Below are 22,093 nucleotides of genomic sequence, written 5' to 3'. Positions count from 1 at the left end.
AAACTGCCTTACCTCTAAATAGGTTTTTCAAAATGTAATTAAGAGAAGGTATGGCATATCCTGTCAATTAAACAGGTATTTAACTATGAGCCATAAACTTTACTTTCACAGAAGATCTCTCTTAAGTGCATTATTTGCAATTATACAATGGGATTGTGACAGCACCATCTGCTGGTCATAAATATATTATAATATTTTCTTGTAAAGTTGTTGAACCATGTTAGCCAGTCACAGAGGCTAAAAGTAACCAAAATATTGCATAAAGGTGATACCTTTATTAGCTAACTAAGATAATCATAGCAACCTTTCAGAACATGCTAGTTCCTTTTTCAAGCTGAATATCTTGAAACCTATGCACAATAGATCTGATAATTCAGATGCTATGGCACAGAGCTAACTAGAAATGTAACTATATATTCTGTGTTTAAACAAAAGGGTACCACCATCATAGTCCACTCATATCCCAGATATTTGCTTTTATTATTCTGGGTGCAGTAGGCAGATTATTGCTAAATGGTATTATGTTGCTATGAACCCCATTTAATATTTTTTTTTATAAATAAAGTATATTTTTGTTTTAAATAGTAAAAGAGGTAAATGCATCTTGAAAAGAAAGTATTCCAATTTCTTCCTTTCTGTGCCCTACACTATGTGGATTATTCAAATGCATGAGGCCTAAGGAAAATAATAATGAAGCCAGTTGGCGGAAAAAGATTTATTATATATCCTTTACAGTTTAGTTGTTTAAGGGAGGGGGTAAATTATAATGTAATTTCCCCTTTAAAAGTTCTTGAAATTAGGATTTCTATCCTTACTAGGCCTCCCCCATATGTAACAACATTTTCCTAGGCACAGTAGCCAATGAGATGCTTACAGGTGACCAGTAAATGCTCCCTTGCTGTGACTGTAGAACATGTAGCAAACTTTGCACCTTATTTTGCATAAGCTCATTAGAGTACATTATATTGTCCTATACACACACACGTCGGAAAGTGTCCTATTTTTATTACTATAAAATGGTTCAGATAGTTTTATATTCAGTACTGACATTTAATACAATACGTTTTCTAAAACAAATAGAATTTTCCTTTTTGTCGTAATAATTCATGTATTCACAGAACCACAGCTAAGGTGCAGTACCTGTATGGAATAGCTAAACATGGTTACTATCGTTCCGCTGCTTGATACACATTATTGATTAACTAGATCAGTACCTAATTACATAAAACAAGGCTGTGCCCAGAGGCTCATGCCATTTATTCTGATTGTAAAGAAAATCATCACCCGTTTATGATATACTGATTTCATACAAAGAACATATATCACTGTCACTTTGGCATTGGTTTGGACTATTTGTTATTAATATCTGTGTCCTGTTGTGTTTGCAGTTCCAAAGGAGAGAAAGAGATCCACAAAAGTGCCAGGAATATCAGCCAAGATGGCCAGAGATGAAGGAAGATGTAAAAAGTGATGGAAAGAGAAGAGAAGACAGGAAGCGTGTGGAACAGGAGAGGTGCCTTTTCACAGATGCACTTGATAAAAATGACAGGAAACAGGTATGAGTTATATTTGGCTGAGCTGCATCTATAGAAAAATCCAGAAAGTGGGAATTTGACCATAGATGTCTAGGGGAAGAACTCTTGGGGGGAGGGGGGGGGTGTCAGGTAGCTACAACTGTATAGACAAAATAAACAGTGTCCTGATATCTTGTTTAAATGTTTAATACCAACAGCATCAAATATAAAGTGATTCTACACCTTGGGGCTGATAGAATATACTGTGTAAAATGCAATTCACGAAGAACTGCGTAAAAAGTAGCGTAAAATACACAATGAATTTTTCAAGCTGTGTTTTATTTTACACCAGATTTTCCTCCATTATTTTACACTGCTTCAGACCTTTATAAGTAAGCTCTGGAGGAAGTTGCTCAAAGATAAAGTGAATAAAAACAATTCACCATTTTTATGCAGTTTTTTCTGTCATTGTGTACACCACCTAATAAATATGCCCCCTTGTCTAATCCTGAGCCCCTGCCATTCAGGATATGGGCGGTACTGCAAGGAAGTAGTCATGGGTCTTAAGCTGGCCATAGACGCAAAGATCCGATCATACGAATTATCGTACGATCGGACTTTCCCCATCTCCCGACCCGCCACTAACCATTCAGATCAAATAAAGTAGTTAAAGAACAGATCAGCCAATGTTCTACCTCAGACAGCAATCGTCCGATAGTTATGTCTGAAAAAGCTAGTGATCGACTTCCACTGAAAATCGTACGATCGGCAAAACACGCAGAGATATTACCTGCAGCCGACAGAAATTTTCTAACCTGTCCGATCAACCAAACGAACGATCTCCACCGGACAAAAAATGTCGGGACTCTCCACACACGTTCCGAAAATCATATGAATCCACGATTCGTACGATCAGATCGTTGCGTCTATGGCCATCTTAAGAGCTTGTAAAATGGTCAGCTGCAATTTATGAAAATTCTTCACAATTTTTATAATCCATCTTTTGTAGTTGCAATGTGTTGCACATTTTACCATCTTACATACAGTCATTTTGTTTGTATGACAAGCTCTCAGTCACTGATATAAGTGACCCTGTTTTCTGATGAGTTGAGATTTAAAGAGCAGAAATGTTTTTCAGTACTCCTATTTATATCACTAGTAAAGAAACCCAACAGACATTTTCATGAAATATGGTTATCCATGCATAAGGGTAATTGGCTCTAACAGTGTGTGCACTGAAATGCAATGTAATGATTTTAATCCAGGAGGAAACATAATTGCTGTATTTGATTTGAAAGGGACACTAGTTCCTCTTCTGTAAATATCTTCAGAAGCTTCATAATTTGCTTTCCTCTGAAGCAAAGCAAAGGGGGATGGATCACTTCAACCTGTTGATTTTTTTTCCACACAGCAGCCATATCAATATAATCCAAGGGATTGTGACATCAAAAATTGCCTCTGGCAAGATACTGAACCAGGAATCAAATAGCATAGCAAACGTGTTTCAAAAAAATGCTAAAATATCACCAATTAATTTGCCTGTTTCTGTACTTCTGACTTTTTCCTGTGCTTTTCTTTGTAGAGGGCCTAGGAAAAACTGCATTATAAAATATTAACATAGCAAAAATATTCCATGAACATGAAGACCATACTGTAGAGAAGTAGGTGTGAGTGTGTGTAGATGCATGGTCACTATTTTTAGAAAATCCCCAACAAATTTACACCCAATCAGTCCCAGTCTATATATGTAAACTTAAAATTCCAAGGGATGAAAAGACTTTGAAAATAATGAACAAATTCAGACAAGCTTCATCACAGAGCACAGCAGACAGATCGGTACACTGCCTTGCTCACCATTTCTCCTTTGATTTATCATATCAAGAACATGAATCGATTCAGACCATTGAGCTCCCTTTATTATAAAGAAGGTGGTTCAGAACTGTGGTTCAGTTCTACTTAATGTATTAGTAAAGTGCCATAGGTCTAATTACATTATACATTTTTTTTCATCTTTCCAGCAAGAAAATCTAAAGCATAAAGTTGATTATGGAGAAAAGAAGAAAACAGAAGTGCCACAGCATGGAGGGGTAAGGGGGAAACATGTAAACATAAGGGAGCTTCCTTGTCAAACAGGGTGAATTGCCCAAACAATGCATTGGATTGCAAACGTTCCAAGAAACAATTCTGGTGTTTGTTTTTCATGCACTGATTTCTCATTGCCCTGTTAAACAAGCCATATAATAGTGTTGTCACTTCCCATAGAGTTAAATATTACAGGAAAGTACAGGAAAGCATTACACAATCTATAACTGGAAACAGATTTATGTTCTGAGAAACAGTTGCAACAAATCTAAATACTGTAAAATCACAGCCCATAATAGATTAAAAATTGGATTCAATCTCTCCAATATTTTCGCGTATAATGTATTCCTGACTACCAGTTTGCAACATATAAATGCTGTCAAAAATGTATAAATTATATTTGTTACTAGAAGAAAAATAAATTTTTAAAATGCATTTCTTTAATTTCAAAATATTGACATTTTCCTTATAATAGAAGCCAGAGGAAAGCCAATCCCAAAAGAAATGTCAACGTACCTTACCCAAAGATCAGACACAGCTACTGTTTCTCCAGCATGATCACAAAGAAAAAAACCTTGAACCACCAAAAAATATGTCAAATCATATACCCGTTGGCATCGGTTTGGAGGTAATGAAACTTGGAGACTGAAATTAATATAACAAAAATAACAAAAAAAATTACATTGACAACTCAGTACAAAATGCGTTCTACTAATTTTTGTGGTTAATAGATTTTCTTGATTACAAGATGATAGATAGATATGTTAAATAATTCCTTTTCAGCTCTATTGCCTACTTTTAGGGGGTTAGTTATCAAAGTTAGAGTTTTTTTATACCTCGAATGAACTCATAACTCGAATAGTTTCTTATTTAAAAAAACTCAAACAGAAAAAACTTGACTCTGCAAGTTCGAGTTGTGAGACCCGAAATGGTGAATGGTTGTTAAGGGCAATTGAGTCAGTAAATGATTCAAAATGCTCATGTGGTTAGTTGATTAGGTCCAGTGGTGGAACTAGATATTACTGGGCCCCACAGCAAATTATTTTTCAGGCCTCCAGAGGTGACTTGTTTAACCAATATTTATCGAAGCTGTATATGGATTAGGGCCTCGTGGGGCCCCTATAACTCCTGGGCCCCACTGCAGCTGCAGGGTCTACTTCCTCTATAGTTATGCCCCTGATTGGGTCCTCATCCTGTCGGCTGGCATGCCCGTCCTTGTAATCGTAGGCCGTAGGGCCGAAAGATCGGATTAAATCATTATCGCCCACCTTTTGGGGGGGCACATCGGGGGAAGATCGGCTTGTTTGGTGACTTTGCCAAAATCACATGGATCTTATAATGTTTGGCAGGCTTAAGTCTGCTAAAAACCATTTAAACTTTGAACAAGCCCAGTAGGATCGCTTCCCCACCAATAAGGAATAATTATATCTTAGTTGGAATCAAGTACAAGATATTTTTGTTATTACAGAGAAAAGGGTAACATGTTTTACATTTTTTAAGTATTTGATACCAGATACCAGGTTTGTAGTAAAGTTGTAAAGTTATTAAGCACAAACCTGTTTGGTTATATTACATATATAAAATGCTAAAGAACAGATTTACATACAAAGCAGTCAATAACTTATACAAGAGGTAAAGAGGGCCCTGCCCAAAAGAGCTTACATTCTAAAAGGAGGAGTTGAGACATAAATTGTATCACTTTTTTAGGTGCAAGAAAAGAAAAAGACCTGTGCTGATCAGAGTAACATGAAATGGCCAATTCTTATGCATCCAGCACACACCAGGCTTGGGTCAGGAAGCAGTTCCAGTCCGTGTACTCCAGCTTTACCAAGGGCAGTACTACCAGAGGTATTTTCAATGCTATGATATAGAAATGGCTTTTTAAATATTTTAAACAACTGTTGGTAGAAACCTACAGAATTGTAAAGACTTACCACAGGTGTGTGGTTGGCAGGTAGGAGCCTATGTGCTGTATAACGAGGGTAATGCAGGAATGGAGCATGATAATGGGCAGATGACATGTTATAAATGAAGAGGATGTATTATTGAAAATAAAGAACAATGTAGCAGGTTAAAAAATAAACGAAAAAGTACTTTTACCAAGCCAGGGGTCAGAGGCAGGCAGCAAGTAATCAGAGTCCATTAAACAGGCCGAGTTCTGGACAGGGAGCAAGCAAGGGAAATCCAGTAGGCAGGCAGAGGTCAGGGGCAGCTTGCAGACAAAGGATAAACCAGGGAACAGGCTGAAGTCAGTACCAGGAGATCAGTCGAAAACAGGCAGGGCTCAGAAACAAGGATTCAGATCAGGAATCAGGCAAGGAACAAACCAGGAATCAGGCAGGGAACAAAGTAACAGGCTGGATCAGGTCTGTGGGATACAATGATCAAGCCACTGGGAGATGCAGGAAACAGGCTTATGAAGGCCCCAGATTGCTTGATCAAGAACAGATGAATCAAATGAGTTGGGAGGAGGGCACTGTGTAGAAAGGAATGTAAAAGACCCATTATAGAAACAAGTCAGTGAAGTGGTATATGCTTCCAGTGGCTCACTGAGGTAATGCAGGCGAGTGGGAACACAGTGGGTAGAGTTTGATTACCAGTAGATCCTGACAAAAATATTTGATGTGGTTTGTCTTCTGACCTTAACCCAAAGGGTTAATTCTGCAATCTATGGCTGATTGCTGCACTGCTAGCATTCTGGCTGTTTCTTGCAATGCTGTATTAGTATTTCATTTGTGAATTTGTGTTTGTCTTCTTTTAAACAAAGAATCAGAATCTCCGCTCCAGCAGAGACAATCATTACAGCAGCTCCCTGTCTGACATGGTCATAACTCCTCTGACTCCTGGAACGGATGATGTGTTCTGGGGGGCCATAATCAATGAAGAGCCACCTCCCAAGGTACTGTGCAACGAAATGTCTAAACTACTCTCACTTCTTATAAAAATGCTGTACATCTCTGTAAAGAAATGGTTCTTAGAAACTTTTCATTTGCAGACCGAATTTTTTTTTCTGACCCAGTAGTTCATCTTTCATTAAATCTGTTTTATATAGAAAACAATGCTCAAAAAAGTGCATTTTATATGTATTCCACATACATAGTCATTTTCCTGGACAGGCTCAGTTTCCCAGTTCAATCATGGGCAAGCGTGTCATACAGCGGGTCACAATGCTGTATTTTATAATGTAATATCAAGCACCTGGAACAGCTCCAGACAATATCTTCTATTAAAATACTATGTGGAAAAAAAGTCTCTTTCTTTATGAGCCATCCAGTTCAGACACATGGTGACCTAAGTTTGGCTTATGACCCAGAGGTTAACAACTCTAGTTGTAAAGATCAGCGTGTGTAGACACAAGCAACATTTAAGGGCAGAAAATGCAACTAAAAGGTATTAACCTGGCACTTAAAATGTTAATACATTCACCATAGCCATACAATATCAAAATGTGAATTTAACCCCTTTTTGACAACTCTTTTTGATCTAGTCATACTATATTGCCATTAAACATGCAGATCGAAGAGAAACTGGAACAGAATCTACAGTGTTAGTAGGATGCTACTTCACATCAGTGCAGTCAATTATACTATTATACTTTAGTATAAAGGGTTAACCCATCTCAATAGTTGATTGAGCCTTCATTTTCCAGAGTTTTTTTTCCAGAGCTTTATTAATATAAGTAAATGTAGGGGATTAAACCAGCAAAGACACAGAAGAATTAATTAAAACAGACCCTGCCTGTACCTTGCATGACTAACATACATATTAACAATATGCCTAACATCAACCCATCCCCTGAAACCTAAACTGTAATTGAAACAGTCCTGCCTCATAGGACATGATACAGTAGATATTTCAACAAAATCTTGGTGCCATTTTAAAAAAATATATAGCAGTGGCATAACAAGATGTCACTGGGCCTCACAGCAAATTTAGATAGTCCATGTATGCTCAAGCCACAGGCAGAGGCTCTGAAAAGGTGTAAAACATGTTTATATCTTAGTTTTCTTTTATAGTATATGTGTTACCATGAAGGTGGGAATTTCAGCTGGCACCCAGAGCTACACAGAAGAGAAAGAGTGCAGAATTGCATTATTCTGTTGTTTGTGATAGAGGGGGAAATGTACTAACCTCTGAAAATCCACTAGCGTTGCCTTCGCCGCACTTCGCGTAGATTCGTCAAGGCTGCGCAAATTCACGAAGATCCAAAGTTGCACACAGGTTACCTTGCGAAGTATGATCGATAGTATGATCAGCCGTTCGAAGTTACGCTAGCGAAGGCGCCAAATTTAAAAATGAATGGACGTGTGTGCTGCAGCGCACATTACACTACAAAATCCCAGGGAAAGTTAATAAAAGTATATAGGGGTGTTCTAATGCCCTACACATGTGCCCAGAGTATAGTTAAGATGCCATATGTTATAAAATGTAGGGGGGAAGGTGGGCAAACTAAAAAAAAAATTTAGATCTTTTTTAGCCCATCACCCTATAAAAGTAAAGCATGCTTTTTTTGGGATATAGAAAAATGTTCAACTTTTTTTTTTCAAACTCCTATCTACTCTAATGCACTTCGCCTGGTCTAACCTGGCGAAGTCAACTCTGGTTCATAAAAAAAAAAAACTTAGTAAATTTGCTGGCGGATTTTCGCCAGGGCCACTGTTAGTAAATTGGCGAAGTGGCAAAATGACGTCACTCTGGTGAATTTTCCTCAGCGTTAACCACTTCGCTGTTCAGTAAATTTGCCCCATAGAGAGACCAATAGTTCCATAGGAGCAATGATGGGCAAAGTGTTCTCCCCATGCTTCCCTCCAGTAGGCAAACATTGTTCCTTTTCCTAATGAGGATTTAAAATGGCTCCCCATTGGGTTTCAGTGTAAGCAAACTGCAAAGTGCAAATTACTACCACAAGTTGCCATGTTTTTGCCCGTAATTACTTGCACCCCACTGCCCTTGGAAATACCTACCTCTGTAAGGCAAAATTGGTGCCTTCCTGCCCTTATTCTAAAAATGATTTGCATAACTTCAGATGGAAATTATTTTCTTCAATTTCACTTCTTCCTACTTCTTTTTGTAAAAAAAGTTATCATGTCCCCTTGCAAGTGCCTCTTTTTCTGTGAAAACAAATCCAACTTTAATAGTTTGTCCCAGTAGTTGTTACATTTCCTATAGAAGTGTATTTGCTAGCATTCCATTCCTAGAAAATGTGAAAAAAAGAGCCCAGACCACTACCCGACCCACATTTTGGGCATGAAGAGTCTGTGGGAACAGCTTGGCCAACCTATAAGGCATCAGATAGGCTCAGTTCAACAAACCTGTCTCTAATTGACATGATTATTGTAGGAATTTGTGCTAGGTCTTCTTGCCTCATTTTATCCTTCAAGTCTGGTGTAACTATAGGCATTTTTCTACTAAAAAAAAAAAGATGCAGAATTCATGAAGTGTTGACTTCTTAAATTAATTTGCTGTATCTTCATTCATAGATGTTACTGGCTCTTTAAGTAAAATAGCTCTTCCAGCTCCCAAAAGAAGTAGTTCTTTGCCAATTATGTACCAAAGTTTTGTTCTATAAAGTTAACGAATTTCCATAAGTTTTGAGATATTGCATAGTCTGTTTTCTTAGCCTGACAAAACAAAATGAATAAATCTTTGTGACAGTGTCTAAGTATCTCTAAAATGCAGCCAACCATTGCAAATGATGTTTTGAAGTATATTAGAATTACAGAACTCTACAAACAGATTGGAGCGGCATAAAAAGCAAAGAATGTTCTGTAAACATGTTCCACATATATTCATTTTGCTTCTATGAAATAGGTTATTTATATAATCATCTAGCAGAAGAAAAAATGATAACCATAAAAACGACATATCATTTTTCTGTAAAATGTGTGTAAGCTACAAAATGTAACTGTAAGAACCTATCGGTTGATGATGTAAATGGTTTAAATATGACTGTCTGGGAGAGAATGATGTAATTTAATTCATTACATTCTTTGTTATCTAACTAAATGTATGTTGTAGGTCATTTCAAAATGTTTACAAATTATACAATTTAGTTCTGCAGTACAAAAAATCAAGGGCACAGAACAGAATCAATAAGTTTTAAAGTAGATGTAGACATTATCCCCCAAAATGTATAGTGGACAACATTGTAATCTGCCACTAAGCTCCACAATGCACAGAAAAGGTCAACTTGTATCCTTTCTATGACAGCCCTTATAAAATGTATATTCCCCTGTGAACAGCATGAATGGTTCCTGCTGAGATGCCCATTTACTCCCACAATCCTATCAGAATTTACTGATGGCTTACTTGGGAGAGAATCCTCCGCCTAAGGGCAGTTTATTACTGACCTCATTGAAATAATGATTATTTTTGACATCATCATTATTCTGGAAAAGTATCCCCAGCCCAAGGGCAGTTTATTATTGACATCATAAAAATGCATACTGATTTTTATACTTTGCACTGGTTTAGGGTTTGGTTCAGTTACTAATAATAACATCATCTACTCTCTAATTCTGTTTTTGGCCTATTTGGATGGGCATAGTGTATTATAAAGTATTATGCTATAGATTCGCCATGTACACTTCCAGTAATCTTCCTATATAACATATGGTGATTTTGGCTTCATTACATTGCATTGTAATTGAAGGACAGATGTGATATGTGCTAGGAAAACTGGCACCAGTTGCAGGAACAAAGAGCATGGTACTAGATTTAAACATATTAGGTGAGAATCTCATTGGAGGATTGTACTGCATTTTAACGTAGCCACTGCCTCTTGAGAGTCAAAGAAAGTTCTGTTGAGCAAAACAGCTCTCATATTGTTGTCCTATAGCTCCCATTATGCTTGAACCTTGTGAAGGAATTTGTAAAGTGTGAGTAAAATGCAGTTGTGCTAGAAATTGGTGCAGTCCTCTATGCTGAAACCAAATATGCAATCAAAAGCAACTGAACTGTTGCTGATCTCCGCTTGATATGAAATGAAGCTAATGACTAGTTATTATACTTACTATGTGGGAAAGATAGCGCTGAGTGGTACTTGCCCCTTAAAATTACAAGAGCTCATTTACAAGGTGGGTGCAATTTATCAAATTATTAAATTTCTGGTCAGAGTTATTAATGACAGCCACAGACTAACAAGCCGATTCAGTAACACACCTGCTAATTTGCACTGGTGCAGTTTCCCATAGCAACCAGTCATATATTCTCCTTTTGATCAGTCTGCTACATGTTAGAGGATTAAAGTAAAGATCCAATATATGATGCCATTTAGCAAGCATTTTAGTTCAACACAGTGCTTGCAACAATAAAGGCATTTAATATAATGTTAATTTCGTACTTCAGGTTCCTTTACGAACTACATCCAAGTTTTACAACAAAGATATCCAAGGCCACCAGAGAAGTCCATCCGGGTAAGTTGTATCAAATACTCATCATAAGAAGCCTTAAACTTGACCAAAGGAACCATTTAAAAAATAAGAGGAGATGACATATTTATCTTCTAACAAATAAAATCTTGAGCCAAAAACACATTCAGCAATTTCATAGCTTAGTTCAACCATTTTCTATTGGCAGGAAAGACAGCTCAGGCTAACTTAATAGCATATTTATAAGTATTATTTAAGTCCTGGGCACTTCTATAATCAAAAGAATTGACCAGAGAATCTGTGATTCTATATCGGGGCATAGAAGAAAAATATACACATTAATCCTGCATCTTTAAATTGTCTGGCAAAGGTCATTCTGTGTTACAAGCTATCTAGTAGACAGGGTTGGAAACAGAGTCATTACTTACCAAGGTGCTATTTTGCTGACGGTGTAAATAAAGTATTGATTTTAATTCATACAGTGCAGCTATACGTTAATTTTAAATCACGGTTTAAGACTAGTCAAGAATTTAAAACAGGGATATTAGACTTGCTGCTTTCAGTTTTTCAGAGAACTATAGCCCCCCCCATCATACCTACAGTACTAAGAAGCTAAGGGTACTGGGAGTTGATGTTTTCAGTACATGTGTGGAATGGGCGGCAGTTGTTTACCCTTGTAAGAACATGTGGCTGTTAGTTTGAGGCTTGGAATGGTAATCTACATAAATAATTGTAATAGTAATGCAATGCTAAAGTACCTTAACATTGTTAATAAATACATTTGGTTGATTTACCAACATAGGTGCCAAATTGCCATATTCTAGTTACCCATAGCAACCAGTCAGATTCTTGCTTTCATCTTATGACTTGTACAAAACTAATTGTACAATTGTTTGCTACTGGCAACTGCACTTGTGCAATTTAGCACCTACACTAGTAAATGAGCCCTATATATATATATATATATATATATATATATATATATATATATATATATATATATATATATATATATATATATATAAAAGCACCCAACCCATATGGCCGCTATGTTATTTTCATGCTGCTCTCAAATATTGTTCTCAAGCATTATCCATATACTGATGTGTCTACCAAAGCCAATGTGTTCTTCCTTCAAATATATGGAAAGTACATTCTCCGAAGAGAACAATCATGAAATGAGTGTGTGCCATACTCCAAAGACACTATAGCTAATGTCACTTTTGAATTAACATGTTCAACAATTATTTAATCAAATGCAGAACTCTACAACCTCTGAACAAAACCAAAAGTCATCTATAGTTATTCTGCTTCCCCTTTAATTCAAACACTTATGGTGCAATTTCCTAAACCTCTGAACTATTTTATAAAAATAACTATTTTTTTCATGTTGCTGCCAGAATAAAAACTAGTTTTAATTCAATTATGTAGCATTGCCTACCATTATTCCCCAACTAGAAAAAAAATATATTCTCTCCTAAGTGAAAGTTTTCCCCTAGAAAATTTTAGTTTCAGAAGACATTTTTACTGAAATTCCCTCTAGAAAAATGGGAATGTTGGTAAATCAATTCCATATTGTGCTTTTCTTCCCTGGAATACCCTGGAAAGAACTGTACATTTGGATTTAGATTTGAATAACTAGATGCAGCCATCTGCTGGCTGAAGATGATGTTGCAGAAAATGTGCTCTATTATAACAGCCCCAAGTTTATCTGATCTAAATTCTTCTGAGCTTGATATTCTTTCATTGATTATGTTGTAAGACTTAAAACAATATGTTGTCTTCTTTACTAGCAGTATTCTTCAGCCATCTCCAAAGGAACAGCCTGAAAAATCCCGCAGCAGTCGAGGTTCAGCAGAAAGCAGCACCCAAAGCAATCGATTGCCATCAGGTGATTCCTTGCATGCAGCTCTATTTTGATACACAAGAGGAGATTTTATAAATTGTTGTATCAATCTTAGCAATAACCAGGCTTTCTCTAATGGGGGGGTTGCCAAAAAAAACAGCTTCCCTATCTTTTTACTTCTCTGTGTTAAGATTGAAATTAAGCCTCATTGTTACAAGTCAGGCTGGTAAAATACCATCCAGCTGGCAGGGCATCTTTCTGGCCAGAAATAAGATACTAGATAGTAATTAACATAAAACACTAACTAGACACAGGTTCATTAAATGATGTGAATCATATTAAAGTATGCATAAATGGAGCAACAAACTTGATGTGTGTTTGCCGACAGCAACAAGAAAACAGGCTGTAAAATGCTGCTCTAGAAGCCCCATTCCAGTCCTGACGGATGCAGATTGTGCCACTTTAAAGCTGTGCCTGCATCCTTACTTTGGGATAGAGTGCTGCGATATATTCTAATACACTGACAAAGAAACATATGTTTTATTTCAGATAGCAGCAGAACCCAATATAGCTGCGTGATAACATAGTCAGTTACTGTAAAGGTCCCTTTTTTGTACTTTTTGTGCTGATATTTAGATGTAAGGAAGTATTTACATCATCATTAGCTACAATGTAGGTAGTATAGAAATTCTAAATAAAGCTGGCCACAGACGCAAAGATCTGATCGTACAAATCACGGTACAATCTGACTTCCCCATCTCCCGATCTTCCACTAACCATTCCGATCAAATAAAGTACAAAAGAACAGATCAGCCAATGTTCTGCCCCTGACAGCAATCGTACAAAAGTTATGTCAGACCAAAGCTATTGACAGTCTCCCACTGAAAATCGTACGATCGGCAATACATGCAGTTGACAGAAATCTTTTAACGTTTCCGATCGACCAAATGACTGATCTCCGCCGGACGAAAAATGACGGGACTCTCCACACACAGTCCGAAAATCGTACGAATCATCGATTCGTATGATCAGGTCTTTGCGTCTATGGCCAGCTTAAATGCAAAACACAACCAACTAATGAAGACCTCATTTGACACATTATTGAATTTAGGCCTATTAATAACCAGAAGTAGTGATGAGCAAATCTGGTTTTGTTTCACTGGAAAATGCATGAAACAGTAGGTATATTCGCAAACGGCAATAATCAAAACGCATTGAAGTCGATGTCTGTTTTCTCACAGCAACTTTTTCTGCTGTGACTTTTTTTGTACAGCACATTTTATGAACAAATTACCTTGGGATCTACATTTTTTCACAGTGAAATATTGTTGTGGTTTCATGAATAGATTTGTCAATGGTGAAATGGGGACTTTCGCACTGAAGGCAAAAAATTTCAGTCATCACTACGCAGAAAGTTTTTTGCATCATTCTAACATGTATGTGTTCTGTGTAGTGTACAGAACTGCTCAGACCTAATGAAAGGGGAGGTTCTTGTACACTAGTCCTAAAAATGTTTGTCCAAAATAAAGTGGACTAAATTCTTGCAACAATTCTAGCTATAATTAGTTTTATTGACAGCCTCAAATGCCAATAGTGCTGCACCACAATCCTCCCTTGAGTTGAACAAAGGTTAAGAAAATATTGGTAGATGAGTCTGGTTTTCCCCTCTGTGCAATTAGCTAATGGTGTAAATGTACAAACTGAATACCTTCTTGCTGGAGGCACATTGATGTAATGAACTCATATCAAGGAGTTTTGATAAGCAAAACTTCTCAACATATTGTGCATATCTTCAGCAAAAAGCTTGCAAGGCTTTTAGTGATTCTCTTATTGGATCTGACTTAACCAAACTCCCTGGCTCATTAACACTAGAAAAATCTTCTTAAGGGAGTGCTGATTTAAACACTGAGGGATTGATCTAAAGCACCAAAATGTGCAACCCCCACCCCTATGCCCATAGCTAAGCTTTAAATGTCCGTAGGAATAAACCTGTTTTTATACTAATCCAAATAATTGGATTTCTTTTGCAGATAGTATCTCTAAGAGCCAATTTAGCACAGAACAATTGACTGTATGTTTGCAGTAAACATATGTTTGCAAAATAATTGATGCTTGCAAATCGATTTCATATTCCATCTGAACTACTGTTGTCTTCTATACACAAGATAAACACAGTGGCAAAGAGCAGAGAGACGTGAACTAAACAGCCTACCATGAGATTATTCAAGTTATCCAGAACACAGTTGTTATAACCTAATGATCAGTGTTACATACTAGTACCGTAATAATGTTTGCCTTATTATGAAGTGTATTTCAATTTAGATCTCAAACTTGTAAATTAAATTTTTATACTGTAGGAAATTGTTTATATTTACATTACTGCTGAACTCCCATTTTATATTTTTTAGAGGAAAATGTATGATGCAAAACAATGTAAGCAAATGTTACCGAGCAAAGTAGTCAGTTTCCTCTTTGGAATACAGAAGTTTAATGTGTTAGGGAACAGTATTAATGTGTACACTATTTCCAAAACCATTCTGTAAGTAAGATATATAACCTACTATACTGGAGAGTGCCATATTATGTCATGTTGTGTCCCCATTTCTAAATACAATTCACTGTATAAGTATATGAATAAGAGTGTGCCATTAAGTTGCATAATAACTATAAGGGAAATAATCCATTTTAAGACTTTAGTGATAATTCCAGTTATACAACTTAGAAATACAATTACAGGTAATCAATTCACTGTCATATATAATATGAGATTTTTGATAGCTAATCTACACAGCTGATGTGGTTCACAGCTCTGGAATGAAAAGTGCTGAGTTAGTCCATGTGGATGTGTACAGAACCAATGCAATATATCTGAAATGTGTTTGCAGTATAACATTTGACCTCTTTAATTGTTGGCTAAACACAGAAAAACTGCATGTGTCCCCTAGGCACGAGCACTTTCTAGAAAAATGTCTTAGGTTACAGGGGTAATCTAAACTTTTGGTTGGCAAGTGTAACTCTTTCCACAGGAGCAAATAAGTAGGAAAAAACAATCTATGTTTTCTCATAGGGTCCTCCAAAGAGAGTCAAGTACAGAACCACCTCCTTCAGCAGTTCAGAAAGCCAGAAAATGTAGCACATCCTGATGCCTACAAGATATTGGTAGGCATTATCATTGCAAGTCATCTATGTGTCATCTTCAGTAAGGTTTCCTGCAGTAATTGCTATGTAATTCTGTAAAGAGACAGTTGGCCTACTCATAAAGATGTTTATTTGTTAAGGTTGCCAAATGAACAAACTTTTGCCTGATTTGAACATGCACTTGCTGGGACAAATCCAGTTTACATGATTGTTTGGCCCCTAGTCTATATCAGTAGCATTTTCATAAAAACTGTAGTAAACTAGTAAGAAATTGCATGAAAAATATGCATACATTGAATTTTAAGGGTAATCAAAAAACCTTTTTCTTAATCTAGAGTCCGAGTTTCATAGGGAGAGGGACGGACAATCCACACTTAAAAGCGTCATATTATTCATCATCGAGTGATGAGATGGGCAGCAGTGACGATGATGCCCAGAAGAAAAGGTTTGTTTTAACTTTCCATTAAGAGCTATTATCTTTTTAGAAGAAATGTACAGTACCAACAGCAGAACATACGGTATACCAGTGTAGTTAACAGGCACAATTATAATCCATTTCCTAAAAATACAGCTTTAACCACAATTAAACACAATGGTTCTTTGTGCTAGGCACAGAAACACCTGTAATATTCACCTGTAATATGCACCTTTATAAAAATAAAAAAAATCTTTAAAAAAAGCCCTAGCAGTATGCCATTGTAGCAACAGCAATACAGCTATTGAGCCCATTGATTTCAACAAAATGCAAAGTCTAGTGTTATAGTTAGACTCCAGTGTTTCCCTTGTATACCACCCAATTTTTTGTTACAACTAGCAAATAGATGGGATGTAAGAGAACACCGATACCTTGCCTAAATGGCTCCCATACAGGGTCGAACTAGGGGTAGACACAGTAGTCTGCTGCCTATGGCCAACTGCTGGGGGGCACAATTCCAAAGGAAAATGACTTAAGCATAAGTACCTCTTGGCTCGGCACTGCTACCATAATTGCATAGATGCTGATTGTGTGACATATTCAAATGTTTGTTCCGAACAGAAATTCCTATAGTTGCCCAGTCACAAGGTGATCTGCTGTACTTCTGATCCTTTCCAACAGGCTACAGCAATTAACAACAAAATGCAATATGCATATTATTATATAAGCTCACCTGACTAATGGCTTACATTTTGAAACCTCTAGAAATATATTTGTAGCCATTTTTTTGTACAAATATACCTAATTAAATATTATGCAGACAGGGCTCTAAACTATTCTCCCCAGGCCCCCCAGCTAATGTCCATGACTTGCATTTTGCCATGTGTAAAATTCTGGTTGGGGTGGGCTCATATATTAAATGGGTTTCAGAGGTTCCAGATTTATTAAACTCATATACCAAAACAAACCACACAATTTAACACAGTTATTTTGTGCATGGAGTCAAACTGGCATGTTGTATTGAATGTAAAAGTAAATTACTTAAAAAACAACATTGTTTCATTTATAAACACTGGACCAATTAGCACCCGGGAATTAACCCATATCATCCAAACAATGGCATAAAGTTAGAAAGCCAGGCCTTGCAGAAAACAAATCCACTGGGCTCCACCAAATGGAGGGGTGTTGGAAGGAGCTTGCACCCGCAGACACACCACCCACTATATGTGCTTGTTTTTGCCAGGTGGCATGGGATAGGGTGTCTGGTGAAGCCACACAGCAGGCTTAGGGTAACCATCTTTGCTGACAACCAATTCTGGACAAAAGGGACAGGCCCATGATGTCAGGGGTTAAATAAAGAAGTTTGCAGTGGGAGGGTGACGTTGGTGGAGGTGCAGTAATGTTTGTGGGCAGGGTTTTGAAATTTGGGACAGGGTTATGACATCAAGAACCACAAGATTTGCTGGGATTTTTCTGTTTTTTCAGCAGGTACAAACTGGGCTGACCAGGCTATTACCAAACAAATGGCAACCCTAAGCAGACCCCAGGCCCAGGTTCAGTGCCAGATCTCCCCTAACCCCCCCCCCCAGGTCTGCAACCAATAGATGATTAGCTATGTTTACCTGTTTTGTGCAGGTAGAACAATGGAAGCAACAAATATGACTGGTTTTCATGGGTTACTGCCCAGGTACAAATTTGTTCAGTGTTGATAAATGAGCTCCAGTTGAAACCTTTAGTCAATTGCAAGAATTAGGAGGAATCCTTTGAAAGTGGTTTTATGAACTGTTACGTAATTGGCCTGAACCGTATGAGGAATAGTGATGCACAGGTAGACAAAAAGTTGACCCACAAAAAACCCTATGTGCTTACATAATGTCATAATTTATATACTACATCTAGTATGCCCATCTCTGATGTCACTGCAAGGAGAGGAGTGAGTATATAAATAGAATATGTCAGCCATGGCTCAGCACCAACATATAGATATTTTAAATTGCCATTAAAGGCAAAAGAGAAAGACAAATAATTTTTACAAACCATAATATAATAAAAATGAAGACCAACAAAAAAGTTCATAAGAACAGGACATTTCATAGCATACGGAAAGATAACATAAAGGTAATCTATTCTTTCAAAACAAGTTATCCCTCCTTTTTTGTGTGTAAACTGGAAATTTAACATTATCGGTGAATGTATTCAACATACTGTTTTGCATGAGAGCACCATTTAAAAAGGGTAATATTCTTCCTTATAGTATAGCTGTTTTGCGTACTATTTTTTTTGGTCCTTGTGTATCACAAGAAATATTCTAGTAAACATTGTATAAATGATTCTGTATCGGATGGCCATCATTTCCCAGTGTGTGACAAGCAGAACGTTTAGAAAACACTTAAACTGTATGCTGTATATTATGCTGGCTAAATGTCCTCTGTTTCCAGGAAACCACTGAGCAATGGCATGAATGTATCAAGGCCAAGAATCCCTGACGGAGTTAAGGAGAAAGCTCAAACAAACATACTTGAACACAAGGTGCTACTTTTTACTCATGGCACATTATATTTGAAAGTAAAAGCAATATTTTTGTTAATATGTATAAATTCCACTCTGGGATAGCCACTCCCCCCATACTCCAGCAGGACCTTCCCTAAAATGTTTAAGGCCACTGTCAATTTTCCATTTATATACTGGGAATGCATTAGGTCTACCTTAAGGTGATTTTGGGATTAGGATTCATATTGTTAATTTTATGTTTTTGTTTTGGTTGCATGTTGTTTTTTTATATATACAGTATGTTTTTTCTCTCCTTGAAGCCATATTTAGAGTTGCATGGTTAACAATAGCATCCAAGGTGGTACTTTGTAGCCACTAGTGATGATATGCTTAGATTGCAGTTGTAAATGATAAATAAATATATTTTAGGTTCTCTCACCTAGATTCCACATTGGCTGGCCTATATTAATAATTTGTGCTAGTTTTTTGCCTGTTGGGGGGGGAATATTACTTTTGTCTGTCATGGGGAAAAAAAAATTTTTCAAAATGAATCAGTTCATAGTGCTGCTCCAGCAGAATTCTGCACTAAATCCATTTCTCAAAAGAGCAAACAGATTTTTTTATATTCAATTTTGAAATCTGACATGGGGCTAGACATATTGTCAATTTTCCAGCTGCCCCAAGTCATGTGACTTGTGCTCTGATAAACTTCAATCACTCTTTACTGCTGTACTGCAAGTTGGAGTGATATCACCCACTCCATTTTCCCCCCCAGCAGCCAAACAAAAGAACAATGGGAAGGTAACCAGATAGCAGCTCCCTAACACAAGATAACAGCTGCCTGGTAGATCTAAGAACAACACTCAATAGTAAAAACCCATGTCTCACTGAGACACATTCAGTTACATTGAGAAGGAAAAACAGCAGCCTGCCAGAAAGCATTTCTCTCCTAAAGTGCAGGCACAAGTCATATGACCAGGGGCAGCTGGGAAATTGACAAACTGTCTAGCCCCATGTCAGATTTCAAAATTAAATATAAAAAAATCTGTTGAAATGGATTTCAGTGCAGAATTCTGCTGGAGTAGCACTATTAACTGATGCATTTTGAAAAAAACATGTTTTCTGATGACAGGATCCCTTTAAGCAAGAACTTCACCAGTAGAATAACTCACCAAATTGAGTAAGTGGCCCAGGTGTAGGGATGTAGCGAACGTCGGAAAAAAAGTTCGCGAACATGTTCGCGAACTTCCGGGAAAAAATGTGAATGGTTCGCGAACGTCGCAAACCCCATAGACTTCAATGGGAAGGCGAATTTTAAAAGCTAGAAAAGACATTTCTGGCCAGAAAAATGATTTTAAAGTTGTTTAAAGGGTGCAACGACCTGGGCAGTGGCATGCCAGAGGGGGATCAAGGGCAAAAATGTATCTGAAAAATACATTGTTGACACAGCGCTGCGTTTTGTGCTGTAAAGGGCAGAAATCACACTACGTCACTCAGGTGATGTTTCTGGACACGGAATGTGAAAAAGCTCACACAGCTAGGTGGCACTTGGTTAAAGACTGGGCAAACAATGCCTGCAAGGGCAACGTATACAGTAGTGGGTACGGAATATATTATTGCTGCTGTAAAAACATCACTCAGGTGATGTTTACGGACACGGAATTATTATTGTTATTTATACAGAATGTGAAAAAGCTCACACAGCTAGGTGGCACTTGCATACCTCCCAACTGTCCCTCTTTTGACCACTCAACCCCCTGTCCATCTTTTGTACTGGAAAGTCCCTCTTTTCTCTGAACTGAACAGCCAGAAAAAAAACAGTTTCTAACTTAATTAGCTTTTGGCAGAGAGCTCAGAACAGCTAACAGGTGCAAATAAGATACTTTGTAACAATTTTGACTCTGGTTGGTGCTGGTAGTGGTGAACTACTAGGAGGAGCAGCACACCAGTCCCACTCCCCAACACAGCTAGACTAATAGCACTGGGCTCTTACAGTAGCAAAGTAAAAAAAAACAAAAAAGAAAATAAAAGCAGTCCTTACAAGGACTATTGGGTTACAGGCAGCAGTCAGCAGATGAGATCAGAAGCAGTGCCCACAAGCAGCTACACACAGAGCACTGCAGTAGAAGGTAGATTACTAGCCAGCAAAGCTACCTAACCTAAAATGTCCCTCAAATCCCTGCAGAGTTCTGTCCCTACAATACAGAGCAGTAACAAGTAGATTACTAGCCAGCAAAGTTACTATCAACTGTCCCTCAAATCACTAAACAGCTCTCTCCCTACACTAGCTCTTCCAAGCACACACAGGCAGAATGAAAAAACGCTGCAGGGCTTCAGTTTATATATGGAAGGGGAGTGGTCCAGGGGGTGTGGGGGTGGTCCAGGAGGGAGAGCTTCCTGATTGGCTGCCATGTATCTGCTGCTCTAGGGTGAGAGGGCAAAAATAAGCGCCAGCTAAGGCGAACCCAAATTGGCGAACGTCGCGCGACGTTCGCGAACATTCGGCGGACGCGAACGGTCGATGTTCGCGCGAATTAGTTCGCGGGCGAACAGTCCGCGACATCCCTACCCAGGTGCTCCTGCCCCAGGCCCTCAGCTCAAAGGAGTGGACAAACCATATATAAGGAAGCAAAAATGTTGGAGCAAGGCACTCAAAAGGTCACGCAGGGATCAGACGAAAAAGAAGTCAAAAATTGGTGTCTTCAACACAAATCCCGTCAGGCATGAGTAGTTTGAACCAATAAAGATTTCGATTTTTTAATTCATATTCGTCTGATCCCTGGGGGAACATTACTCTCGGGGCTCACAGTTATAAAGGCTTGGTTCAACTGTTTTGTTCCAACTTCCTGTTTAGACAATATTCAGGATGCAGGCTTTGTTCCTTGTGGATAGGCCAAGTAAGTGGTTGTACTAGTTTCCAGTTTTAGGAGTGAATTGCAATATTTATCTTAATATTAAGCTTCATAGCACTTTCGTTATTTCTTCCTTCATTTCTTCCTTACTTATATATGGAATGTTCCTGAGAAAATGACATGATATAATATATCACAGTACATATGATATAACTTTTCCAGACTAGATTATACCAAGATGGAGAAGGCATTAGGGGTTCTTTTTATTATCATGGTGCCATCTTGGTTTTACTCATTTAACCTCTACTGTTTGAGCTGAGGTTTAGGTAAGATATATTTAGTGGACAAAGTAGCACAAAAGTACTATTTACTTCCATTCCTTGGAA

The 22,093-nt window shown here is 37.6% G+C and overlaps 1 protein-coding gene across 2 annotated transcripts in view; it reads left to right on the top strand.

The window, feature by feature from the left end:
* LOC108698432 (mitogen-activated protein kinase kinase kinase kinase 4) overlaps positions 1-22,093 on the top strand; it is a 109,174-nt gene that overhangs the window by 62,728 nt on the left and 24,353 nt on the right. Inside the window, exons 13-22 of one of the 2 annotated variants that reach the window (XM_018229917.2) lie at positions 1,389-1,556; positions 3,533-3,601; positions 4,072-4,224; positions 5,304-5,444; positions 6,364-6,495; positions 10,944-11,011; positions 12,763-12,857; positions 15,880-15,971; positions 16,286-16,395; positions 18,804-18,894. In XM_018229917.2, the coding sequence (XP_018085406.1) occupies positions 1,389-1,556; positions 3,533-3,601; positions 4,072-4,224; positions 5,304-5,444; positions 6,364-6,495; positions 10,944-11,011; positions 12,763-12,857; positions 15,880-15,971; positions 16,286-16,395; positions 18,804-18,894 (1,119 nt within the window). Of the gene's footprint in view, positions 1-1,388; positions 1,557-3,532; positions 3,602-4,071; positions 4,225-5,303; positions 5,445-6,363; positions 6,496-10,943; positions 11,012-12,759; positions 12,858-15,879; positions 15,972-16,285; positions 16,396-18,803; positions 18,895-22,093 lie in introns of both variants that reach the window. The other variant, XM_018229916.2, reaches the window with a different exon arrangement.

Source organism: Xenopus laevis, chromosome 8L (genome assembly GCF_017654675.1).
Source record: "Xenopus laevis strain J_2021 chromosome 8L, Xenopus_laevis_v10.1, whole genome shotgun sequence".
NCBI classification, from domain to species: Eukaryota; Metazoa; Chordata; class Amphibia; order Anura; family Pipidae; genus Xenopus; species Xenopus laevis.
The sequence above is the reverse complement of the archived record's forward strand: the minus strand, read 5'-3'. Positions and strand labels throughout refer to the sequence as shown.